The 25525-nt window shown below is 40.8% G+C and overlaps 1 protein-coding gene across 1 annotated transcript in view; it reads right to left on the bottom strand.

Moving 5' to 3' along the window:
* Positions 1-434: 434 nt before the first annotated feature.
* Positions 435-25525, bottom strand: part of DRAM1 (DNA damage regulated autophagy modulator 1) — a 46737-nt gene continuing 21646 nt past the window's right edge. Inside the window, exons 2-7 of the mRNA XM_068560259.1 lie at positions 22074-22141; positions 16362-16504; positions 11138-11315; positions 7115-7173; positions 3313-3405; positions 435-2732 (exon numbers count right to left, since the gene is read on the bottom strand). Coding sequence (XP_068416360.1) covers positions 2688-2732; positions 3313-3405; positions 7115-7173; positions 11138-11315; positions 16362-16504; positions 22074-22141 — 586 coding nt within the window. The 3' untranslated portion in view covers positions 435-2687. The remainder of the gene's footprint in view (positions 2733-3312; positions 3406-7114; positions 7174-11137; positions 11316-16361; positions 16505-22073; positions 22142-25525) is intronic.

The following is a 25525-nucleotide window of genomic DNA, read 5'->3' as shown; positions in this document are numbered from 1 at the left end:
TAGCCTGGGTCTTCTAGAAGCCTTCTCACTCCCACCAGGGGAAAGCCTGCCTGAGAATGATGCCAACAGAGAGAAAAGCAGAGCTGAGAGAAGGAGAGAACAGATGGAGTCCTGGTGGCACTTTTGGATCCAGCCATCCCTATAGCCAGCTCCACCCCTGGACTTCTCATTACTTGAAGCAATAGATGCCCCTTTTTCCTTCAACAAATTTGAGTTGGATTTCTGGTGCAAACTTCTGATACTACTATTCAAGAATCTCTACAAAGATGAGCCATCCTGCCCACATGCAAATCTACATGAATTAAGAAAACATAAGGTTTAAACTCTGTCTTTATAGAGTCCAAGTGGAGCTAGAATCCTTTCCCGGATAAATATACTTCATAGTAGTACCCAGTCGACATATTGTAATTTAACAGAGACACAAATTACTAAAATAAAGAAATATTTCATTTTATTTTACTCTTTTAGCCATGAGGTCCAAGGAAATGCAAGTTCATGGAAATTAGAAGTAATACCAGAATATGGATAAGATCAGCTTTAGAGATTTATGGAATCAGCAGAACGTGATTATCTGGAGTGATTTTTGGGCTTCTCAGTTTGCCAAGCCAGATGTACCATTTTGTCTAGCCCATTTAACAATTTCTGTGGCAACTGTCCAGGATGAAGAGAGTCATCATAGAATGGAGAAGCCCAAACAACTGAAACGTTTACAGCACACAGAGCAAAACAGTCAATATTACAAGGTGACAGACTATTTATCACTTAATTAGTAAACCAGAGTAAATCTCATTATGCAGCACTACAAATACCCCTAGCCATGCCTTCATTTGCTCATTCCTTCATTCATGCATTCAGTGAGTATTTATTTATTAAGCACCTACTGTGTACCAGGAGGCAGCCTGGTAAATGCTGGAGTTACAAAGACAAAGATTAAGGCACAGACACTGCCCTCAAGGAGCGCCCAATCTAAATCTCGCAGAGAGATATAGAAATGAAGAATGACAATGCATCCAGAAGGGCTGATAACAAAAGTCTGTTCCAAGGGAGACCCAGCCCTGGATTCATTCTACTGCAGGTTCCACGGTAAAGGTAAGTGGCATTCCTCCCCCTCTGCAGAACATAGCTTTAACCAGTATTTCAGTTCCAGTGTTACACAGAGAGCCACAGCATTATAACAAGTTACCACTGACCCAGCAGTGGGTCTGAGGCTCTCACCACTGAACCTTTAGGGGAAATAGAGTATGACCTTGCAGAAGTGGCTGACCACTACTGAGTCTCACTCCTTCCTCCACAGCTGTCCAGGCAGGCTGCTCTGCCCTTGGCATATGCCCTCAAGGTCTGGACCCACTTGGCCAAACATGGGTTTATGGTCTGGAGGGTACTTGAAGAAGAGTTCCTTCTCTTCAACTTCTAAACCTAAGCCTTCATATTTCAAGGCCCACTTCTTCCTCTGGAATGACTTGCTTTTCATTTGTCATTCATGATTTGGGTGAAAAGTGGCGCCATGTGCAGGTCTTGCTGAGCCAAGGACCTGCTTCACATTTTGTAAAGTGTGCAAACATCCAGCCATAGTCATTAAGAAGAGGAGCAAGCAAACTCCATCCCACACCCTGCTCCCCTTTCTCCTCTCTCAGACCTGCGCTCCCGTCAGCATGTTGACCGGCGTAAAATGAATGTGAGGTGTGAGTTGCAGCTTCTGAGTCAGACTGTATGTCAAGTTATGCCAGTAACAATAAAGGGTAGTTTTATAAGTGGAATCTGCAATGCTGTTTGCAGATTGGCTTTTGCAGAGGTTTAGTATTAAGCAAAAGTCTCCTTCCCATAATCCTGCCTTACTTGGATGTTCCCTGAGACACACTCCCCTCTCCCCGCTCATCTGGCAAAGGCAACAGTCTGGAACCCAGTGAGTTTCTCCTGTTAGTTGTTCACCTGCATTTCACTCTGTTGTTAGAAGGCTTTTGATTTCTAAGCCGCCTTGCTAAATCAATCCCACCTGGAGTTACATCACTACGGATTGCCAGTTAGCAGCAAGGGTAGAAGCTTGGTCTCTGTGAGCAGGGAGGCCCGTGGGGGGACAGAATTTCAAAACCGTGGTCTTCCGTGGTCACTGAGTTAATGTGCATAGTGGTATTAAGGCCTTTCAATAGAAGCATTTTGCTTGGTTCATCTAAAAATCATAGTCTCTTAGTGTTAGTTTATTAACGAAATCTTAATGATCATTATAAATTGAATTTTATAGATGCTCTTGAGATATAAAATTATACAGTGCATTCTCTAAAAATGAAATTTTAAAATGAATATCCCCTGATTTTACTTTTTAATGAATTCTTCCTTTAGTGTATTTCTATAAATCTCTTACACACAAAGAAACAAAACAGAATCTGTACAAAAAATAAAGAGGTCTCCATTTTCTGGAACACCTTTTCTGTAATGAATTTGTTAATATAAAAAAGTGTCTACTTAGAAAATTATAAAAACATTGCTACAATGTCATAAATGCTGTACATTCTCTAGGAAAACATACCTTTGGAAATAGTACAACTATTGGGAATTCTTAAAGAAATTCAAGTCCTGGATGTGCTGCAGATGAATTCCACGCAGGGCGGCGTTAAAACCCTGTCTATCCTCTGTACCACTTCTAGAAATTGTCTGCCACTTTCATTGAGTGAGATTGAATTCTCCTTTCTTCAAACATCACCATTGATTTCTGTGGATATCCTTAGGGTGACACTCTATTTTTAAAAAAATAAAAAGGGTTTAAAAGAAGGTAAACAATTCCAGTGCCAGCTCTGAAACTCCCAACAGCTTTGCACCCCCTCAGAGATGATCTCACTACGGTTTGTACTGAGCTCGAGTTGGGTCCTCAAGAGTTTTCTTGGCCTTTTCTAACCTTTTAGCTAGTAATTCACTTGTTTCAAAATGTAAGATTTTCCCTGTTGCCAAATCTGACAAGGTCCCATCTTCTCTCTGCCTTGAGAACATTTTTCAACAACACACTTTTATTTTTAAGAAAAGACATATTTCCTGTTATTTGGAACTTGTGAGACCTCTTCAAAAAAAAAAAAAAAATAACCAGGATCTATGACTATAAGCATCAAATGGCAGAGGACAGATGAACGTTTCCTTGTTTAGGAGAGCTATTCAAGATGCTTTCCTTTGGGAATACACTAAATTGCACAATACTTACATATTTTTTCAAACACGTAAGGGTAAAAAGATAGTGCTCTTATGTTTCTTAAATGCAAGAAATGTTCTATGGATTTCTACTAATCCGCATCATAACTTATAACATTTGTATTGATAAATACCTACCTGGAAATCGTAGATGAATGTTAGAAAGTAGAAAATAAAACCAAAGGCCACTGTCCATTCACAGATCGCACTCACTACATGATATACATAATCCTAAGAGCAACAACAAAAAAAGAAACAGCATTTAGCCTAAATGCATTCACTTTAGAGGACATACTGAAATAATAATGAGCAGGTCAGGCCAAAGGAAAAAGCTGTCCAGTGAGCATAAATCAACCCCCGGAGGAAACACAGTAAGCAAGGCCATGTGGGTGCACATCAGGGCAACTGCCCGATAAGAATGTGAATACAATGACCCCAAAAGTTCTCTCTGGTTCTCTCACACTCTGGCTTTAAGACTTGTCTATGGAACCTCAACAGGCAGAAGAAGGATCACAAAACGGCTGAGAGTGGAAAGCAAATTTGAACTCAAAGTTCTCAAGAAAGAACTTTCCATACAAGGCACGACTTGCTCTCCCACAGCTGGGAATCCCAAAGTTGGAAGGCAGGCTTGAAAAGCACCTACCCAGTGTCCATGTGGTTATTCCAGACTTCAGGTATGCATCTAAAGGAAACTGGCTATCACCCCTGGGTTTTGTGTTTCTCTGTTACTATAGAAAATGTCAGTTCAGAAAATAGGTCTGCTTGATGTTATAAGGTAAGCACAGCTACAAAGCAAATGCTAATTATGAGACTATCTTCTTGGGGGCAGGAATGAGAGGATGGAGGACAAGAAAGAGAATGGCTTTAATTGGGGGTTCCAAAGTCAGCTGCCTCTGGAGGCCAGGAAACTAATAAAAAGAAATGAAACTGACGGTTGCAAAAAGAGGGACAATGGGGAGCCCCCGCCTCATCAGCTCAATTCCATTCTCACCAAGTAGGAAAATATGGCCCCAGTGTTGCTTTGAGATTAAAAAAGAGAGAGAGAGAGAGAGACTTCCCTGGTGGTCCAGTGGTTAAGACTCTGTGCTTCCAATGCAGGGGGCTCAGGTTTTATCCCTGGTCAGGGAACTAAGATCCCACATGCCATGCGGCGCGGCCAAAAAAAGCCCATGGAGTGTGTGTGTGTGTGTGTCATAGCTCCCCTGATTTTTAAATACCGGAAACCATTTTTAAAAAGCATTTGTAAACACCATCTAAGTAAAAAATGCTTGTCTAAATTCTGACTTTAGCCCACATGCCAAATTAGCCTGTGGACTGTCATCAGTTCGAGCCCTCTGATTTCAAATCATAACCTATATTTTCTTCCTACTTCACTGTCTGCTCTGCCGTAGGTTACAAGTGTGAACAAACAAATGTGCTAGATTACAGGTCAGTTCTTTTCTTTGATCCACCACAAAGATCTAATTGAGGCACATCAAACTCTCAGACACCACTGTTCACCCTCCCCACGGAGGATCACATCCACCCACTGTTCTCATACAGGCCACTCCGGGGAGAATCTGACCAGCCTACGTTACAGGGTCGAGAATGGGGGCCACTTCCTTTTCAAAGGTGACAGCACTAGGGGATCCACCCCATCTCCTGTCATCTCTGGACAATGAAGATGGCTTAATCAAACAGAAGCAGAATTTGGGGGTGGGAGAGGATTTCTGTAGCGTGATATTAATAACAGTGCACTGAAGGAGGGGTCCAGACTCTTCCACTACACATGTATGAACGCAGGCAAAGCTCTAATCTCCTTGCTACGTAAAATGGGACAATGACATCATAATTCTTACCCTCCCTACCACGTTAAGTCAATGCACAGGAATGTGCTGTGAAACCTCTGAAGCACCCCACAGTTTGGGGCAGGACCTAAATGATTATTCTGTTCCGTGAACTGATGTAAAGGGTTTTCTTTGCATTCGTGGATATTGGGGAACAGAAGGGGAGTGAATAGAAAACCAGGTACTTTTCACATTTTTAAGATAGAAAATGAAATGAAAAAAGGTTTTTCAACTGTCTGGGGAATATGCTTTGATGAATCCTTCCCAGCTGCTGATTTGTTTGATTTGTGGTGGAAGGCCTCCCCCCAGTGGTAAAGAAGTAAAATACACCTAGAGCTACTCTTCTGTGAGCTCTCCTTATCAGGAAGCACTTTTTTTCTAAGTTCTGCCTGGCTCATCCTCACCGTCTTCAGTCTCTCACTTACTTCTTGCAGGCTTCCATCACCTGCCAGAATCCTCTGTGGTGGAAAATGCTTCCTTCCTCTGACCCGGCCATTACCCCGACCAGGGATTGAACCCATGCTCCCTGCAGTGGAAGCACGGAGTCAACCAATGGACCACCAGGGAAGCCCCTGAAACTGCTTTTTTTTTTTTTTTTTTTTTTTTTTGGCTGCATTGGGTCTTCTTGCTACATGCGGGCTTTCTCTAGTTGCGGCCAGCGGGTGCTACTCTTCATTGCGGGGCACGGGCTTCTCATTGGGGTGGCTTCTCTTGTTGCAGAGTATGGGCTCTAGCCGCGTGGGCTTCAGTAGTTGTAGCATGGCGGGCTCAGTAATTGTGGCTCACGGGCTCTAGAGCACAGGCTCAGTAGTTGTGGCTCACGGGCTTAGTTGCTCCGCGGCATGTGGGATCTTCCCGGACTAGGGCTCGAACCCATGTCCCCTGCATTGGCAGGCGGATCCTTAACCACTGTGCCACCAGGGAAGCCCCTGAAACTACTTTTTGAAAAACATCAGTAACTCCACCTGCCCCTTGGGAAAAACTCCTGTTCCTCACTAACTCCCTTCTCTCTGTAGGTAACTAACGACATGAGTTGATCTCAATTGGAAACATCTGATTCCAGGTGTTCTGATGTTTGGTCTGGAAATTACCTGTCACTATACCCTATGCTCTGATGGCTCTTGATCCTACCCCAGGTCTAGTCCCCCGTGTCTAACTGGACATTTCTCCTCAGCGTTTCACTATAGCTTCAGATTCAACGATTCTGAAACCTAACCCATCCATTTCTCCCCATGAAATCATTTATTCCTGTTAAGGACCCAATCTTTTCTTCTTCCTTGTTAAAAATATTTATTCATTTATTTGGCTGTGCTGGGTCTTAGTTGCAGCACACAGGATCTTTTAGTTGTGGCACATGGAATCTTTAGTTGTGGCATGCAAACTCTTAGTTGCAGCATGTGGGATCTAGCTCCGTGACCAGGGATCAAATCTAGGCCCCCTGCATTGGGAGCGCCGAGTCTGAGCCACTGGACCACCAGGGAAGTCCCAAGGGACCCAATCTTATCTGTTCATGAGAACAGGTGCTTTGGTTCACCCAAGACAAAAACTTGGAAGTCATCTTCACTTCATCATGTCCTTTCATTCTTATGCTATTTCTTCCAGTCTAGGGGAATCTTGATTTAAAATCTAAACTAGTAGAAGTGCCTTCTCCCTGCCATCCTAACTCCGGGCTCTCTCCTCTTCAATACATCCCAGGTGTCTCTTCTAATTTTCTTCCAATAATATTCTTTTAATTTACTTTCCGTTCAAAAGCCTTCAAAGGCTTATTCCGATCACCTACATCAAGCATGAGCCTCTCTGCCCACCTCTTAAAGCCTTGCACAAACTATTCCCCCACAAACTTATCCCCGACCACATGTATTTCTCACCCTATGCTGATACAAACTATCTTCTACTCTGTTTTCATCACCTCTGCTTAACATGTCGTGCTTCCTCTGACCTCCATATACCTTCATTCACATTGTTTCCCTACCCTTAAATCTCACCTCTTTTACTAAGCCTCGATGGTTGAAGGGTTTAAGAGAGAATTAAAAATTCAAATTTTTAAAAATAATTTTGAAAATAATTCCAGGAACCAGGTTTGACAATCATATTGAAAACAGCTTATAGTTTACCTTTTCTTTTGGATTCCACTCCAGCTTGGTTATAGAAATTAACGAAGCACAGGCAATCACTAAAAAACGAAATTGTTAAGGAAACTACAGAAGAAAATAGGTCCTTTATTGTAAGACTAGGTTATTCTTCTAATAATATAACCATTACACAGTGTTCACATGTTAGTACCAACATTTCTGCTATCAAACCAGTTATATCAGCTTCTTATCATCTCAAACCTTAAGTTCGATCATGGCAGCAGTTAAAATACAACACGGAAGTAGTCATTCCTTAGCAATACTTTGTCAGTTATGTATAGAAGACTTTTAATCTGTGGCTACATTTTGCTTGACCCTGTTGTTTAAATTTGGTCAAAATGACACAGCAGTCTAATATGGGTACTTTTGCAGTAGTTTTCCCCTAAAATACTATTGTCCCTAAATAATAATATTGATTAAAATTCTTTTTCCTAAAATACTATGTACACGGCAACAGCGTCAAGGAAAAAATTAACATTTCAAAGTATCAAAGCATCACAAAGTACCAAGGCTCATATACAAAAACAAGCTACAGAAATTTAATGTATTATCTTTATAAAAATAAAAAAACCAGATTTTTCCATTGAGTAACTGGGTTTAAGCGGAGCCCTTCCTCCCTGGCCCAAAGGGTTTACAAATCAGAGAGATACATCCTACATCTGACCTTGGGGACGAAGGACAGATCCTGAGAGGCCAGCCTAATAAGGCCAGGGACTGAGGCTACTGCCCAACGTGGACAAGACTGTCTGCACAAAGGTGGTGACAACCATTTTGACTGAACTTAGAAGGCCAAAGAGAAAGCTAGAGAGAAATGGGATGCTCTTTAAAAGCTTTTGCAAAAAGTTAAGAATTCCAAGTGTTGCGTCAATCAATGCCAAGTTTAGCGCCTCCACTGAATGTGGAGTCAGCACCCTCTCTCCCTGCCCTCCGCCACCTCCCATATTTTGCAATGCTTAACACTTCTCAGTTTCTCAAAGTAAAAGAAGTAGAGACTGGGACTTCCCTGGCGGTCCAGTGGTTAAGACTCCACGCTTCCAATGCAGGGGGCGCGGGATCGATCCCTGGTCGGGGAACTAAGATCCCGCATGCCGCTGGCCAAAAAATAAAAAGAAGTAGAGAACATTAAAGGTTCTCTAATCATGTCATGACCGTACGTCTGTTTCTAATAGTTTTAAAAGCCTCTTAATTCTTTCACTTAATTCTTTATCTCATCTTTAGTCCCATCACATCCCATGCTGGGGAGGAGGCGGGGTGGGGGAGAGGCGGACAAAACTCTGGCAAAACAGACCTGGTCTCAGCTCCCAGAAACATTACAGCCTTGTCGGACCCAGGGAATGTGCCGCGTTAGAGAGAAAAGACCAGGGTGCAGTCATGACTCGGAGGGAAGATTATTAATTCGGAGCGAAACGGGGTTTGAGGTATCAGGGGAGCTTCACTGAGCTGAGTTGAATCTAAGCTGTGAGGTTTGAGGAGCTCTCTAGGACAGCATCGTCCCACAGAAGTGCAGGCGTATGTGTAACAATATTTTCTTCTGTAGTCGCCAGATGGACAGAAACGAAAAAGAGCCTCATGAAATTAATCTTAACATATCTTATTTAACCCAATATATCAAACATGTTGTCATTTCAACATGTAATAATATGAAGAATTATTAATGAGATATTTTACATTTTTTTTCTCATTAAGTCTTTGAAATCCAGTGTTTTTTACACTTACGGCCCTTCTCTATACAGACTACCCACGTTTCAATGCTCAACAGCCTCGTGTGGCCAGTGGCTACTGTGTTGGACAGACAGTTCAGTTCTAGAAAGACAAAGTGGAGAAGGTTATCCAGGCAAGAAGAAGAGAACGGGCAAAAGCAAAGAACAGCAAACAGCCACAGGCAGGGGAGAAAGTGTAAAACGGAGGTCGGAGAAATAGGCAGCCTCAGACTGCATCTCAAGCAAAGGAACCGGCCTTTGCATTGTTAGTGATTTTGTGAAGGCTTTTGAAAGCTGCAGAAGCTGAATGCAAGATGGATAGTTTACTAGGAAGGGCTCAGAAGCATGATTCCAGGCCTCAGTTTCTTCAGGAGTCAAATGAGGTTTCACGGAACTAATACAGGAAAGAGAAACAAGGACATTTTAAAGATACTTTAAAATCTTTCTAAGGAAATATAAATCCATGCTAATGTTTAAGACAAAAGACTTTTTCCTATGGATGAATTTGTTCAAGTTAATTGGATAAAAACATGTAACCTGTTTCTGTTCAGGGGTCCTACCCGTCAGCATGGCTCATACGAACTTCCTAGAAATGGGAACTATTAGTATGTGAAACTCTGGCTTGAAAAAGTAATTCTGCTAAACCTCTCTCATTTTAGTACCTAGAGATCTGTCTCCAAAGTGGGAAGCACGGAAAGTTTTCCTATACTAAAAAACTTTGTTTTTAACTTTACAAGTGGTTCTATAAATCTTACAACTAAAACAAGCTAAAAGTTTTGAGATCCGTCTCAAGAGAAAGCATGAATGTCTTCAATCCATAAATAGGACAAGGAAACAGAGAAGGAACTGTCTTAGGAACCAGGGTTTATAGTTTGTTGTTAAATTTCTCAATACTAGAATTTGGTTCCTCTGTGCTTAGAAATTTTGTAATTAAAATTTTTCTTCCCTAAATGACAAAAACAAAACCCAAAACCATCCTTAGACTTCACATTTTGTATAGCACCAATTTCTTTTTTTTTTTAAGATACTTTATTTACTTATTTATTTATTTTTGGTTGTGTTGGGTCTTCTTTGCTGCGCACGGGCTTTGTCTAGTTGCAGCGAGTGGGGGCTACTCTATATTGCGGCGCGCAGGCTTCTCATTGCAGTGGCTTCTCTTGTTGCAGAGCACGGGCTCTAGGCACGTGGGCTTCAGTAGTTGTGGCATGCGGGCTCAGTAGTTGTGGCGCACGGGCTTAGTTGCTCCGCGGCACGTGGGATCTTCCCGGACCAGGGCTCGAACCCGTATCCCCTGCATTGGCAGGCAGATCCTTCACTGCTGCGCCACCAGGGAAGTCCCTATAGCTCCAATTTTAAAAGAAAAGTGCAAGTCTTAATACTTAGAAGCGCATGATGACAAAATATCTTTTTACTCAAGCTAGCCCATTTTGTACCACAACCGAACTTGGATGAACAAAACCACTGCTAATAAAATAGTTCCATTTTCCTACAGTCTGACAATAATCACCAATTTTTAATGACTCTTTAGCATTTGCTATGACTGCAGATGGTATTTTGAAAGATGGGGAATTTTCCACCCTTGAAAGACCACAGCTTTTTTTTTTCTTTGTTAAATACCTCTTGGGGGAAAATAAAAGGAAAAGAAAGAATGAGAAAGGAAAAAAAAAGGAAGGAGGGAAGGGTTGTTTTTCATTTCTTCTAAATCAGAATATACAAGTATGATAAATTTATATTTTCTTTTCACATTGTTGAATTAGAAAAAATAAAATTTCATTTTGAAAATGAAATCAGTGATAAAAAGAAAAGGCTAAATGTATTTAAATGACTTAGAAATAAATAGTATAGAGCTTTTTAAAACCTCTTAATATGGACGAGTAAATCAAACCATCTAATCACCTGTGTGTGGGGAGAAGGGAAAGTTGGGCCTCTTGGGAATCCACAGGGCTATTACTTTAAGTACAATATCAATATTTGATGTCTTTAGCCAAGCACTACAAAGAAAAATAAATATTTTCACATGGCTCATGAAACCGACCCTGTGGAAGGAAAGTAAATACAGAATGAAGTGTCTGACATTTTTTTTTTCATTTTCCTTTCACACCATTCTTTTTCCCAAAGATTCTTTTGACTTAACCAGACAACGTTGAGATATTTTCCTTATGATTTACCCTTTTCTCCCAGTCGTTCTTCTGAAGCCTGTTGACACTTGGCTGTTAACCTTTGCTTTCTCCATTCTTTTTGGAGGGGAGCGGGGCGGCGGGGATGTCAAGCTTGCAAGGACACTGACAAATGTAAAAAAGGATACTGGGGATGACGGCTGCGGAGGAAACGGCAGAGATGGCCATCCGTATGCGGCATGTGGAAAGGCTGTTCCACTGGGGACACGATTTGTAAGAGATGATGGATTGCAGGAGCGTGTACACAACACCGCAGACAAACGCCAAAAGGGCACCGCCGTCGTGTACCACGGGGACAGCTAACTCCTAGAGAGAAAGTCACACATATGCTGTTACTCAGCGTGAGTCTGTGCACATCAAGAGCCGAACACTCACTCACTTGCTCTGGGCTCCTCAAAGCCACCAGGCATCACAGATGCACACACCCCATCTTTGGAAAATACAGCTGCTTGCAGAAGATGACCAAGAGAAAAGCCTTCCTGGCACTGGAGTAAATGCCAGGAACTTGCTTGTTCCATAGCAAACGTTTGGCTTGCTGCGAGTTGGGCAAACGGGCCTGGTTCAGTAATAATATCTCAATAAAACTGAGGGAAAAAACCCATATTAAACCAAAAAAAATTATAAAAGAATTAAGAAAAACAAATCCTTTTCACCCCTTGAACGTTAGGCACATTTGAGCAAGGGAAAATAAACAAAAGGCAAGGCATCTAATGCTAATGAGCTGGGGTTGTTTTAGGAATAACCTTCTGAGAGTCCTGGTACTTTCCACTCTTCATTTTCTTTCTATGCTAATAAGTAAATCAAATCCTGAATTTACATACTTTGTTTCCAACCCCCACTAGCCCTGTCAGGAAACTTGCTTCCTCAACTCTGGCCAGTTCAATACATCAGATCTTAATCTGCAAGCTTCATGACACCCACATTAGCCCTGATGAAATCAGCTCAAAAGGCCCTTGAATTAGCAGGAGGTGTATTTCCAGTGTGCCCTTTTCACTGTGGAATACATATTCTCTCATCAAAGATGTCTTTTAGAAGGGAAACGACTCAGATCAGACATGAATTTTGGATAGAGGTTAAGATGAAAACCTGGTACCTTTTTTTGAAACTCTTGTTAATTTAAAAGATAATAAAAGTAGAGAAAACTAGACTATTGAGAGGATTCAACCTCAGGAAACTTGACTTTTGCAGAAAGGAGACTTCTTGAGGGACAGGAAAGCATTGACGGAGATTGCCTGGTGAGGAGACACCAAAAAGTAGCCATCTCATCCACCAGTGCAGGAAAGAGTGCTCGCTGTGAACATCTGGTAAGTGCAATTTACTCCCGCTCAAGAAAAACCACCAGTCAATGCTCTCTCTTGCCCTCACATCTCTAATTCTTCTTGAGGTAACCGCTCACGTCGGTTTGCTTACGGCATGCTGAAAATGAATTACAGGATATCAAAAAAGGAAGTTGTAAAGATATATTTATGGGAACAATGACAAGGCAAACACTTTGCTCTCAGGAAAGTTAGAGATTCTATTTCTGGTCTTTGTGAAGATGTAATCACTTCACAGAAACCTTAAAGGGAACCAAAAGTGTAATTATCTAACCACCTAAGCCTTCTTCCTGAAGTCTGCCCTTTATGGTTTAAACACTGACGGCAGTATCACTTGTGATGTTGAGTTATTCCGAGAATAATGTGATGGGATATCATACAGTGCATACTATCCCCCACAGGACAATTCATACCCACACTCCACTAGACAACTTATATCATTCCAGGTTGCCACCTTCCCTTTGAAAATAATTTTTCCGTCGTGCTTTCTGATGCTAGAACTGTGAACTGTGAATTTTTTTCCCCTAATTTTATGAAAAAAAATTTTTTATCATTTTTTTTTAATTTATTTTTTATTTTTGTCTGCACTGGGTCTTCGTTGCTGCGTGCAGGTTTTTCTCTAGTTGCGGTGAGCGGGGGCTACTCTTTGTTGCGGTGCGTGGGCTTCTCATTGTGGTGGCTTCTCTTGTTGCAGAGCACAGGCTCTAGGCGCGTGGGCTTCAGTAGTGGCGGCACACAGGCTCAGTAGTTGTGGCTCACGGGCTCTAGAGCACAGGCTCAGTAGTTGTGGCACATGGGCTTAGTTGCTCCGTGGCATGTGGGGTCTTCCCGGACCAGGGCTAGAACCCGTGTCCCCTGCATTGGCAGGCGAATTCTTAACCACTGCGCCACTTGGGAAGCCCTAAAACTGTGAATTGTGTACATGCTTTTTTCTCACAGAGATTTTCTCATTCTGGCCTTGAGCTTAACTCTTCCCCACAGGTTCTGGGCAGACTGCTTCATTCAAAGGTGACTTCTGCCTTTCATGACTCACGGGATTTGGGGAGAGTATTAACCTCTCTGGGTCTCCATTTCTCCATTGATAAATGAGGAAAATAATACTACCTATCTTCTAAGGTCATTATTAGAATTATACGAGTTAAAGCATGAAATGTTTTCATAAATGTCACCTAGAAAACTTCAATAAGAATTCCCAGGCAGTCCAGCGGTTAGGACTCCGTGCTCTCGCTGCCGGGGCCCGGGTTCAATCCCTGCTCGGGGAACTAAGATCCCACAAGCCGTGCAGCCCGGCCAAATAAGAAAAAGGAAAAAGAAAAAAAGAAAACTTCAATAAATGTTGTTATGGAACCCAAAACGCACACAATCATAAAACGTAAGGAAATGTCATCAAGAGTCTCTACCATGTGACAAATGTCATAGGCAACTAGTGGTGTTTATTTCCTAATACAGAGACAATAAGAGTAGGAAAGTTAAACGAAGCCGGAAGCAAACTGAGTTCACAAGATGCCCTCCTGGAAGCCCTATAGGCTTGCTTCAGGGAGGCTACAAATTTGGCTCTCACCTTTCACCAGTGTTAACAAGGAAACACTGGTAGTTGTGGATTTGTAACATCCCCAAACGAAAACTTGTTGGCCGCCAGACCTGGGAGAATATCCCTGCCCTAGGCTGTCCTGAAGGTTCTGTGTCATACAAGGAAGGGTGCCTCACCCCTCACAACACAGCACTGAGTTTCCCAGAGCACTTTATTATACTGTCCCCCCACCAATGACAGATGGCTTCCTGCATGTGCAGGGCAGAAAAGGTAATTCTCTGAGGCCCACGTGGTGCAGGTGAGGCAGAGGGCCCTCTGATAATGGTCTGACTCATGCAGGAGCAGACACTAGAGAACAGGTGGACAGCAGACGGTACAGGTGGAGGCCTGAGGTTATCAGCCTCCCAGGTCCACACCAGGAGGCAGTGCCCCTCTGCTGCGGCTTCAGTGTGCAGATGTGGACTTGAACAGCCAGCTAGCACTGAAGGCTGACACCTTTTTATAAAGTAAGCATCACAGAAGATCAACCCACTTCTGGTGGGAAAAAAGTTAAAGGAGTACCCCCAGGCAGAACCAAAAGTCCTCCAGGAGTAACTTCCTTTCTGTGGTCACAAAGGGACAATGGTAATGACAGAGCAGGCCCTCCAGGGTGTTGGCCTATAGTGATGAACCAATGACCATGAAGACGGCTAAGTACAGACTGCTGGGCACTGTACATTATCTCATTGAATCCCAGCAATAACCCTGTGAGGCGAGCACTCATAATTAGTACTCATTTGAAATACAACACATACTTGTAAAATATAAAATATTGTCTCCATAGACAAATACCATTCCTTCCTGAAAGAGACCTCGGAATGAAAGGAATCCAAAAATTAGAATAGAACATGTAGGATTTTTTCCAACCTTGACACAGTAAGAATATGTCAAGTGGACTCTGTAGTAGTTGTCATATAAGTTCATTTGCTCCAGTAAGGCCATATTTTGGCCCTGCAACTGATTAGCTGAGTAACCCTGACCAAATTATTTCACCTCCATGTCCCTAGATCCTCATCTGCAAAAGGAAGAGATCAGATGCCTCTCTTTGAATTGAACACCAGAGGCCCAAACAGTAGAATCAGTAAACATACACACGCTCATACACAGAAACGTTTTCACGATGTTAATGAAATCATTACAATGACTGAAGTAGCTCTCCCAGCACATTAAACCACATCAACAAGAACACAGAACAAACTGAAACTTAAAAGCTTTTGCAAAGCAAAAGAAACTACAAGCAAGATGAAAAATCATCTCTCAGAATGGGAGAAAATATCTGCAAATGAATCAACGGACAAAGGATTAATCTCCAAAATATATAAACAGCTCATGCAGCTCAATATTGAAGAAACAAACAACCCAATACAAAAATGGGCAGAAGACCTAAATAGACATTTCTCCAAAGAAGACATACAGATGGCCAAGAAGCACATGAAAAGCTGCTCAACATCACTAATTATTAGAGAAATGCAAATCAAAACTACAATGAGGTATCACCTCACACCAGTTAGAATGACCATCATCAGAAAATCTACAAACAACAAATGCTGGAGAGGGTGTGAAGAAAAGGGAACCCTCTTGCACTGTTGGTGGGAATGTAAATTGATACAGCCACTATGGAGAACAGTATGGAGGTTCCTTAAAAAACTAAAAATAGAACTACCATATGACCCAGCAATCCCACTACTGGGCATGTACCCAGAGAAAACCATAATTCAAAAAGACACATGCACCCCAATGTTCATTGCAGCACTATTTACAATAGCCAGGTCATGGAAGCAACCTAAATGCCCATCAACAGACAAATGGATAAAGAAGAAGTGGTACATATATACAATAGAATATTACTCAGCCATAAAAAGGAGTGAAATTGAGTCATTTGTAGAGACATGGATGAATCTAGAGACTGTCATACAGAGTGAAGTAAGTCTGAAAGAGAAAAACAAAAATCATATATTAACACATATATGTGGAACCTAGAAAAATGGTACAGATGAACCGGTTTGCAGGGCAGAAATTGAGACACGGATGTAGAGAACAAATGTATGGACACCAAGGGGGGAAAGCGGTGGGGGGGGGGGTGGTGGTGTGATGAATTGAGAGATTGGGATTGACATGTATACACTAATATGTATAAAATGGATAACTAATAAGAACCTGCTGTATAAAAAAATAAATAAAATTCAAAAAAAAAAAAAAAAAAAACACGGAACAATCCAGAGCCCACAGCATGGTCTGAAGCACGCTGTCTCTCAAACATGCACCCCATCTCCCCCAAGTACTAGGCTGGGCTGACTTTCAAATGACAAAGATTTGTTTCTAAAAAGCAAACTATCCCAATATTCATAAACTCATCAACTACTTGAGAGCTATGCTGGCACAAGCATGCCTCTGGTGCTCTTGCTTCTCTCCTCCAGATACATGTACTCCATCACCCCCAATAACCAAAAAAACTTCAGGTCATACCTGGAAATTGGCTACAATGCCCATTCCAATGCATCCCACCAATCCTAGAACTAACGACACCAAGTTAAAAACAGGAGTGCTGAAATAGCTGGTTTGGTTTTGCTTCTCTACTATTTTATATCTTGTGTACATCGTGGCTGCACCTGAAAAAGAAAGGGACTCTGATGAATTTTTATTTTTTGACTTTTTAGAAGAAAAAACACATGAACAGTTTTTATGGCTTTTAAAATAATTTGTATTTTCAGTCTCCTGATTGCAATAGTCTCCCCACTCGCTCACACCTGCCCTTCCTCACCCCATCTTACTTACTCTCCCCCGCCATGTGATGCATACACACAAACACACACAGTCTTGGCTGTTATCCTTTTCACATAAATGCTATTGTGCACATATTGTTCTGGGACTTGCTTTTTTACTTATTTAAAAATGTTCCATGGATGGGACTTCCCTGTTGGCACAGTGGTTAAGAATCCGCCTGCCAATGCAGGGGACATGGGTTTGAGCCCTGGTCCGGGAAGATCCCACATGCCGTGGAGCAACTAAGCCCGTGCGCCACAACTACTGAACTCACTTGCTGCAACTACGGAAGCCCGTGTGCCTAGAGCCCGTGCTCCACAACAAGAGAAGCCACCGCAATGAGAAGCCCGCGCACTGCAACAAAGAGTAGCTCCCCCTCGCCGCAACTAGAGAAAGCCTGTGCACAGCAACAAAGACCCAACGCAGCCATAAATAAATAAATAAATAAATTTATAATAAATAACTAAATAAATTTTAAAAACAAAAATGTTCCGTGGAGATCTTGCCAATGTCGGTACACATAGGTCTACCTCATCATGGTATATAGTGAGATGCCATATTTATTTCATCATTCTCCTAATGATAGATTTCTACATTATATGTTTTTCCTATTACAAACAATGCTCAGTGAACATCCTTATATAGAAGGCTTTGGCACACTTTCAGTGTTTCTGAAAGATGAATTCCTAGAAGTAGTATTACTGGGTCAAAAAACTATGCTCAATTAAAATGCCAAAAAGTAGCTCCAAACTGCTCCAAGACTGAGGCAATTTATACTCCCACAGCAGAGTCTGAAAGCAATTCTGTATGCCCTGTCCTTTTAATTATTGCCAATCTAACAAATGAAAAATGGCAACCTGTTTGTTTGATTTGCATTTCTCTGATAGTCAGTGAGATTGAGCAACTTTCAGTATGTCACTACTCATTTGCATTTCTTCTTCTGAAAATTGCATGTTTATCATTTTTTTTATTTTTCTCTTGAGTTCATTTTTAATTTGTAGTTGCTCTTTATACATTATGTACATTAGTCTATTGTATGCTATAAATATTACAAATTTTCTTCTGGTCTGTTGTTTGTCTTTAACTTCGTGAATCTTTCATCACTTAGAAGTTTCAATTTTTATCTACCCAAATCTGTCAGTTCTTCCCTATTTAGCTTCTGGGTTTTGTGTGTGTAAGTTTAGATAAGCTTTTCCATCCTAAGGTTTTAAAAATATTTTCCTATACTTAAATCCAAATCCTCTTTTTTTTTTTTTTTAAGATTTAATTTTATTTATTTTTGGCTGTGTTGGGTCTTCATTGCTGCGTGCAGGCTTTCTCTAGTTGCAGCAAGTGGGGCTACTCTTCTTTGCGGTCGGGCTTCTCCTTGCGGTGGCTTCTCTTGTTGCGGGGCATGGGCTCTAGGCGTGTGGGCTTCAGTAGGTTTGGAGCATGGGCTCAGTTGCTCCATGGCATGTGGGATCTTCCCAGACCAGGGCTCGAACCCATGTCCCCTGCATTGGCAGGTGGATTCTTATCCACTGCACCACCATAAGAGGAAGTCCCTCCTCTTATGGTTTTGTTCTTCATGTTTACTTCTTTAATTGCCATTGGCTTTTGTGAATGGTGTGAGGGCAAATTTAACTCAGCAAATTTAGCTTATAGAAAAAGTCACATAGATATGCAGAGATATGTTTAAAAGATATTCACTTTAGCATTGTATATTACCAAATGAGAAACAGCCTAAATGTTTAACAATAGGGGACTGAATTATAAAATATTATATGTCCATGAGTTGGATATCATGCATGTGTTAGGATAAAGTAGATTTCTGTGTGTTCAATAGTGTTATGATGGCTGTAATATTTTTTGCTGAATTCTTAAAACCAGTCTAAAAGCTAGTCATTTATCATAGAGCATTTTAAACAGAGATATTCATGTCAGATTCTCCCTTGCCTAGAAGCAAAAAGCTACATTTATCATTTGCTAGTGATAAAATCATCTGTCTTCTAAATCTGGACTCTGGGCAAGGATGGTGTAAGAGGGCACTGGGATTGACTGACTCCTATTTCTACTTCCCCTTGCTCACCTCCAAAACCTTGGGAGGAGAAGACCACAAATGAGTGATGGGGTGAAACTCCCTCTACCAAGTAGGATGAACAAATTCTGAAGATGCCAAGTCACTAGGTAGGGTTTCCAGCACCTCTGCCCCTTCCCGCCCTGCATCAATAGAGAGGGCCAGAAAGTGCTGGTTATATGATGGGTCCCTGGCAAACACCTGATTGTTCTGCAGGGTTAAGGGTTTATGGAAAGAGCCCTACCTCTTCCATCCATATACCCTCATCACCCATAGAAGACTGAGTTTTTTAGTCATTACATTAATTGGCTCATGAGAGAGGATTGTAGCCTCTCAATTGCATCTCAGGTGCATTTGAGGAACTGAAAAATCATAGCTGAGTTGGAGACAAACTGTTCCATGCTTCACCTTTCCCTTCCTCTAACAGGTGAGGTAACACCTTTGTCAGTGGTTCAAAAGCTTTTGTGAGTATCCAAGTCCCTTAGAGTGATGGTTCACAGCACATATGCTTGGGCTCCACTTCCAGAAGTTCTGATCCAGTAGATCTGCAGTGTGGCCCTGGAACAGGCCTTGCAACCAGCACCCAAGAGGACTTTCTTGTAAGTTACCTTCAGAACACACTCTGAGAAACATTAGCGTCTAAACTTTAGGTGTCTTTGGCTTAACGCAAATGCATTGGATATAAATTTTAGAAATTACATTTAAAATCCATTTCAAATTCCTGTGGCAAATTACCAGATAAAGTGAATAGTTCTATAATGAGGCCATAAGTAACTTTGGATTTCTAGTCACTTGAGTTTATCAAAGTAGAGCAAAACTGTAGTTGCAAAGGTTATACTTTTTTAAAAATCACGTATACCAAGCATAAACCCTAATGTAAACTATTGACTTTGGGTGATAATGATGTGGCAATGTAGGTTCATCAGCTGTAACTAATATATTACTCTGGTGGGGGGATGTTGATAATGGAGAAGGCTATGGGGGGGTGTGGGGGAGCAGGGCACATATGGGAAATCTCTACCTTTTCCTCAGGTTTTCTGTGAATCTGAAAATGTTCTAAAAAATAATGTTTGTTAAAAAATAGCAATAAAAGAGGGCAGACAGCAGAAGCAAGAAGAACTACAGTCATGCAGCCTGTGGAACAAAAACCACATTCACAGAAAGATAGGCAAGATGAAAAGGCAGAGGGCTATGTACCAGATGAAGGAACAAGATAAAACCCCATAAAAACAACTGAATGAAGTGGAGATAGGAAACCTTCCAGAAAAAGAATTCAGAAAAATGATAGTGAAGATGATCCAGGACCTCAGAAAAAGAATGGAGGCAAGGATCGAGAAGATGCAAGAAATGTTTAACAAAGACCTAGAAGAATTAAAGAACAAACAAACAGAGATGAGCAATACAATAACTGAAATGAAAACTACACTAGAAGGAATCAATAGCAGAATAACTGAGGCAGAAGAACAGTTAAGTGACCTGGAAGACAGAATGGTGGAATTCACTGCTGCGGAACAGAATAAAGAAAAAAGAATGAAAAGAAATGAAGACAGCCTAAGGGACCTCTGGGAAAACATTAAACGCAACAACATTCGCATTATAGGGTTCCCAGAAGGAGAAGAGAGAGAGAAAGGACCTGAGAAAATATTTGAAGAGATTATAGTTGAAAACTTCCCTAACATGGGAAAGGAAATAGCCACCCAAGTCCAGGAAGCACAGAGAGTCCCAGGCAGGATAAACCCAAGGAGAAACACGTCGAGTAATCAAATTGAATAATTTAATTAATTTAAATTAAATTAATTTAATTTAATTAATTTAATCAAATTAAAGACAAAGAAAAATTATTGAAAGCAACAAGGGAAAAATGGCAAATAACATACAAGGGAACTCCCATAAGGTTAACAGCTGATTTCTCAGCAGAAATTCTACAATCCAGAAGGGAGTGGCATGATATATTTAAAGTGATGAAAGGGAAGAATCTACAACCAAGATTACTCTACCCAGCAAGGATCTCATTCAGATTCGATGGAGAAATCAAAAGCTTAACAGACAAGCAAAAGCTAAGAGAATTCAGCACCACCAAACCAGCTCTACAACAAAGGCTAAAGGAACTTCTCTAAGTGGGAAACACAAGAGAAGAAAAGGACCTACAAAAACAAACCCAAAACAATTAAGAAAATGGTAATAGGAACATACGTATCAATAATTACCTTAAATGTGAATGGATTAAATGCTCCAACCAAAAGACACAGGCTTGCTGAATGGATACGAAAACAAGACCCATATATATGCTGTCTACAAGAGACCCACTTCAGACCTAGGGACACATACAGACTGAAAGTGAGGGGATGGAAAAAGATATTCATGCAAATGCAAATCAAAAGGAAGCTGGAGTAGCAATACTCATATCAGATAAAACAGACTTTAAAATAAAGAATGTTACAAGAGACAAGGAAGGACACTACCTTGGATGATCAAGGGATCAATCCAAGAAGAAGACATAACAATTATAAATATATATGAACCCAACACATAGGAGCACCTCAATACATAAGGCAACTGCTAACAGCTATAAAAGAGGAAATCGGCAGCAACACAATAAGAGTGGGGGACTTTAATACCTCACTTACACCAATGGACAGATCATCCAGACAGAAAATTAATAAGGAAACACAAGCTTTAAAGGACACAACAGACCAGATAGATTTAATTGATATTTATAGGACATTCCATCCAAAAAACAGCAGATTACACTTTCTTCTCAAGTGCACACGGAACATTTTCCAGGATAGATCACATCTTGGGTCACAAATCAAGCCTCGGTAAATTTAAGAAAATTGAAATCATATCAAGCATCTTTTCTGACCACAACGCTATGAGATTAGAAATCAACTACAGGGAAAAAAATGTAAAAAACACAAACACATGGAGGCTAAACAATATGTTACTAAATAACCAAGAGGTCACTGAAGAAATCAAAGAGGAAATCAAAAAATACCTAGAGACAAATTACAATGAAAACACAATGATCCAAAACCTATGGGATGCACCAAAGCAGTTCTAAGAGGGAAGTTTATAGCAATACAAGCCTACCTCAAGAAACAAGAAAAATCTCAAATAAACAATCTAACCTTACACCTAAAGGAACTAGAGAAAGAAGAACGAACAAAACCCAAAGTTAGCAGAAGGAAAGAAATCATAAAGATCAGAGCAAAAATAAATGAAATAGAAACAAAGAAAACAATAGCAAAGATCAATAAAACTAAAAACAAAATAATAAAAATGATACATAAACCATAACATTTTACTTCAGGTGAGATTGGTAATTTTTAATTTATTTATAATAATTATTGTGTACTTACCAAGAAATGCAGAGAAGTTTATCATAAATCCAAAAATACCACTCTCTGGAGGTGTTGTTCCTGTATCACTGAGAAAGAGAAGACATGTACAAATTAGTAAAAAGGAATTCAGTTTAGCCCTCTGGGCAGGCATGTAATTGGCAGGTATTATATTGTGTCCCTTCTGGGTGTTCGGCCACTTTGAATTCCAAAGATTTGACCTGATTTTGTTCTAAAGTATTTTCAATTTAGGCTCTGAAAAATTAGAAACTATTTTTTCTTTTTTTCCCCAGTTTTACTGATATATAATTAACAAACAGCACTGTATAAGTTTAAGGTGTGCAGCATAATGATTTGACTTACAGACATCATGAAATGATTATCACAGTAAGTTTCGTGAACATCCATCCTCTCAGATACAAATTTTTTTGAGAACTTTTTTTGTTATGATGAGAACTCTTAGGATTTACTTTCTTAACAACTTTCATATATAACATACAGCAGTGTTAATTATATTACCCATGTTGTACATTACCTCCCTAGTACTTATTTATATTCTAACTGGAAGTTTGTGCTATTTGACCACCATCCTCCAATCCTCCTCTTCCTCACCCCTGGCCTCTGAGAACCACAAGTCTGGTCTCTTTTTCTATGAGTTTGTTTGTATGTTTGTTTGGTTTGAAGTATAATTGACAACACTATGTGAGGAAATATTTAAAGTGAATGGTGGTGGTGTTTTTCAGATGATCCCACCTGAAAAATCTGATGTGTGTGTTCATTCTTGATGAGGAGTTGAGTGAGACTCTTTTGGGGGGAAAAAAAAAAAACCTGGTTTAAAATCACGTTTGAAAAGTCTACTATTTGAATATTAAATATACATAAACACATCATTTTAATTTTTAACAATATGATTTATGCATAAGAATTTACACTGCTGAAAATATGATGGAAGGCTGAGCAATAAATATTATTGATGCCTATCAGTACTTTATGGAAATAGGGTATCAAGGGTATTACTCATGGTGATAAATTATTTTAACAGAAAAATAGCTTCTATGAGACATATTTCAGATGCAGTCTATCAATTAATTAATTCAATGAGCTGGAATGTAGCATTTGACATGTGCTGGCTTCTATTCATCAACGCCAAGGTTTACATTTTTATACTCTCAAGCTGCTTGCATAAAGCACAGTTTCAAACTGATGGCAAAGGCGCTCCCAATATGAAACAACTCGTACTTGTCTTGAGTGTTTCCACGTTTTAAAACAGCTCTGAAATTTAAGTACTGAAAAATGGATCAAGTTGAAAAGATGCACTTCAAAGTGTTTGAAAAATTCCACAGGAAGCCTGTGTGTGCAGGAAGCAGGAGTCTTTAAGCTTTGTGAACACTTAATATTTGAAGAGTATGAAGCGGTTAATGTCCCCGCTTCCCACAAATTCCTCTAGTCCCAATTACTTCAATCTCAGTGTCACCTGTACCTGTAAGAATCTGAAGGGTTTAGAATTTAACATTACCATTTTTCCTACAAATAATTTTTTTTCTCACTAAAGGGATGTTGAGATGAAGGCTGCCCAACATGTGGGATGCCCTTCTGAGCACAACATCGTCCTGAATGGGCGAGGAGGGCACGGGAACCAGTGATGGAAACAGCTGGTGGAGACAGCTTATGTGTGCCCTCGGGCAGCACTTTTGCCAGAAAATTCTCACAGGGAAAGGAAGCCTTCTATTCTTGACCTCAGGGTATAAAAAAGCAGCTACCTGATGACTCATGCAAGAGTACTTGTTGGCACAGGTCTGAGAGGAATCTGCCACGTTGCCAGGAAGATTGTTGGTTGTGGAGAAGTGAGGAGGATATTCAGGGGGGTAGGTAGGTGGGGGGACAAAGGTGCTCTAACAGGAGATGAGAAGATGACCAGACTTGGGAATGATCTGTCCAGGGAGAGCAAACCAGGACATATTTCAAGGGCCCAGGTATGCAGTCCACATGACATCAAACATGCGATTCAAAAGCTCAGAATTTCAGAGTGATATTTTATTCTTGCTTATCTGTACATTTAAAACCATACAGGCAGAATCTGGGAATTCCCTGGCAGTCTGGTGGTTAGGACTCCATGCTTTCACTGCCATGAGCCTGGATTAGATCCCTGGTCAGGGAACAAAACAAAGATCCCACAAGCCACACAGCGAGGTCAAAAACAAAAACAAAAACAAACAAACACAAAAAAAAACCCATACAGGCAGAATCAAAAGTGCTTTGCAAACAGCCTTTCCATATGCATTTGTTGAATGAATGACTATCAGGACTGGCAGTAGACATTACTTTTTGAACACTTGCCATGTACCAGGCACTGCTAGGTGCTCATCATGCATCATTTCATTTCATCCTCTCAACCCTGAGGTGGGCCTATTACCAACCCCACTTTATTAAGGAGGAAACTGGGTATTGGAGAGGTTATATAACTTGTTCCAGGTCCCAGTGCTATCAAATGGAGGGAATCTACATTCCATCTATGTGTCTGACTCTGCTTTCCTGCCTCCTCTGTGCTCTAACAGCAGTCAAGGAACAAAGCAATTAGAAGAATGACTGGGGGAGGAGAGTGAGCACAGATGTGCTGGTAAATGCTTAACAAGCAGCTCTAGAGGGAACCTGATTGGTAACACAGGCCAATTTCCATGCTATAAATATTCCCAATATGTCAAAATTCAAGCTACCAAAATGCTGGTCACTGAACAAGGAGTTGGGAAAAAATGCACACAGTTGGCTCATCATGCCTTAGTTGTATACCAGGAAGGTGTAAAGTAGGTTATGACCTCATAGCTTCTCAGATGCCATAATTTAATAATAAAACACCTTTGAAAAATGGTTCTGAAGAACCGAGGAGCAGGAAAGGAATAAAGACGCAGACGTAGAGAATGGACTTGAGGACACGGGGAGGGGGAAGGGTAAGCTGGGACAAAGTGAGAGAGTGGCATGAACATATATACACTACCAAATGTAAACCTGATAGCTAGTGGGAAGCAGCTGCATAGCACAGGGAGATCAGCTCTGTGCTTTGTGACCACCTAGAGGGGTGGGATAGGGAGGGTGGGAGGGAAACGCAAGAGGGAAGAGATATGGGGATATATGTATATGTATAGCTGATTCACTTTGTTATAAAGCAGAAACTAATACACCATTGTAAAGCAATTATACTCCAATGAAGATGTTAAAAGAAAAAAAGAATAAACTGGAAACTAATACTACATTGTAAATCAACTATATTTCAATAAAAATTTTTTTTAAAAAATTAAAAAAAATAATAATAAGAAAACACCTTTGGGCTTCCCTGGTGGCACAGTGGTTAAGAATCTGCCTGCTAATGCAGGGGACACGGGTTTGAGCCCTGGTCCAGGAGGATCCCACATGCCGCAGAGCAACTGGGCCCGTGCGCCACAACTACTGAGCCTGCGCTCTAGAGCCCACGAGCCACA

This window comes from Eschrichtius robustus, chromosome 13, assembly GCF_028021215.1.
Source record: "Eschrichtius robustus isolate mEscRob2 chromosome 13, mEscRob2.pri, whole genome shotgun sequence".
In the NCBI taxonomy this organism is placed as follows: domain Eukaryota; kingdom Metazoa; phylum Chordata; class Mammalia; order Artiodactyla; family Eschrichtiidae; genus Eschrichtius; species Eschrichtius robustus.
Note: the sequence above shows the minus strand (reverse complement) of the source record. Positions and strands in the feature narration are given on the sequence as shown.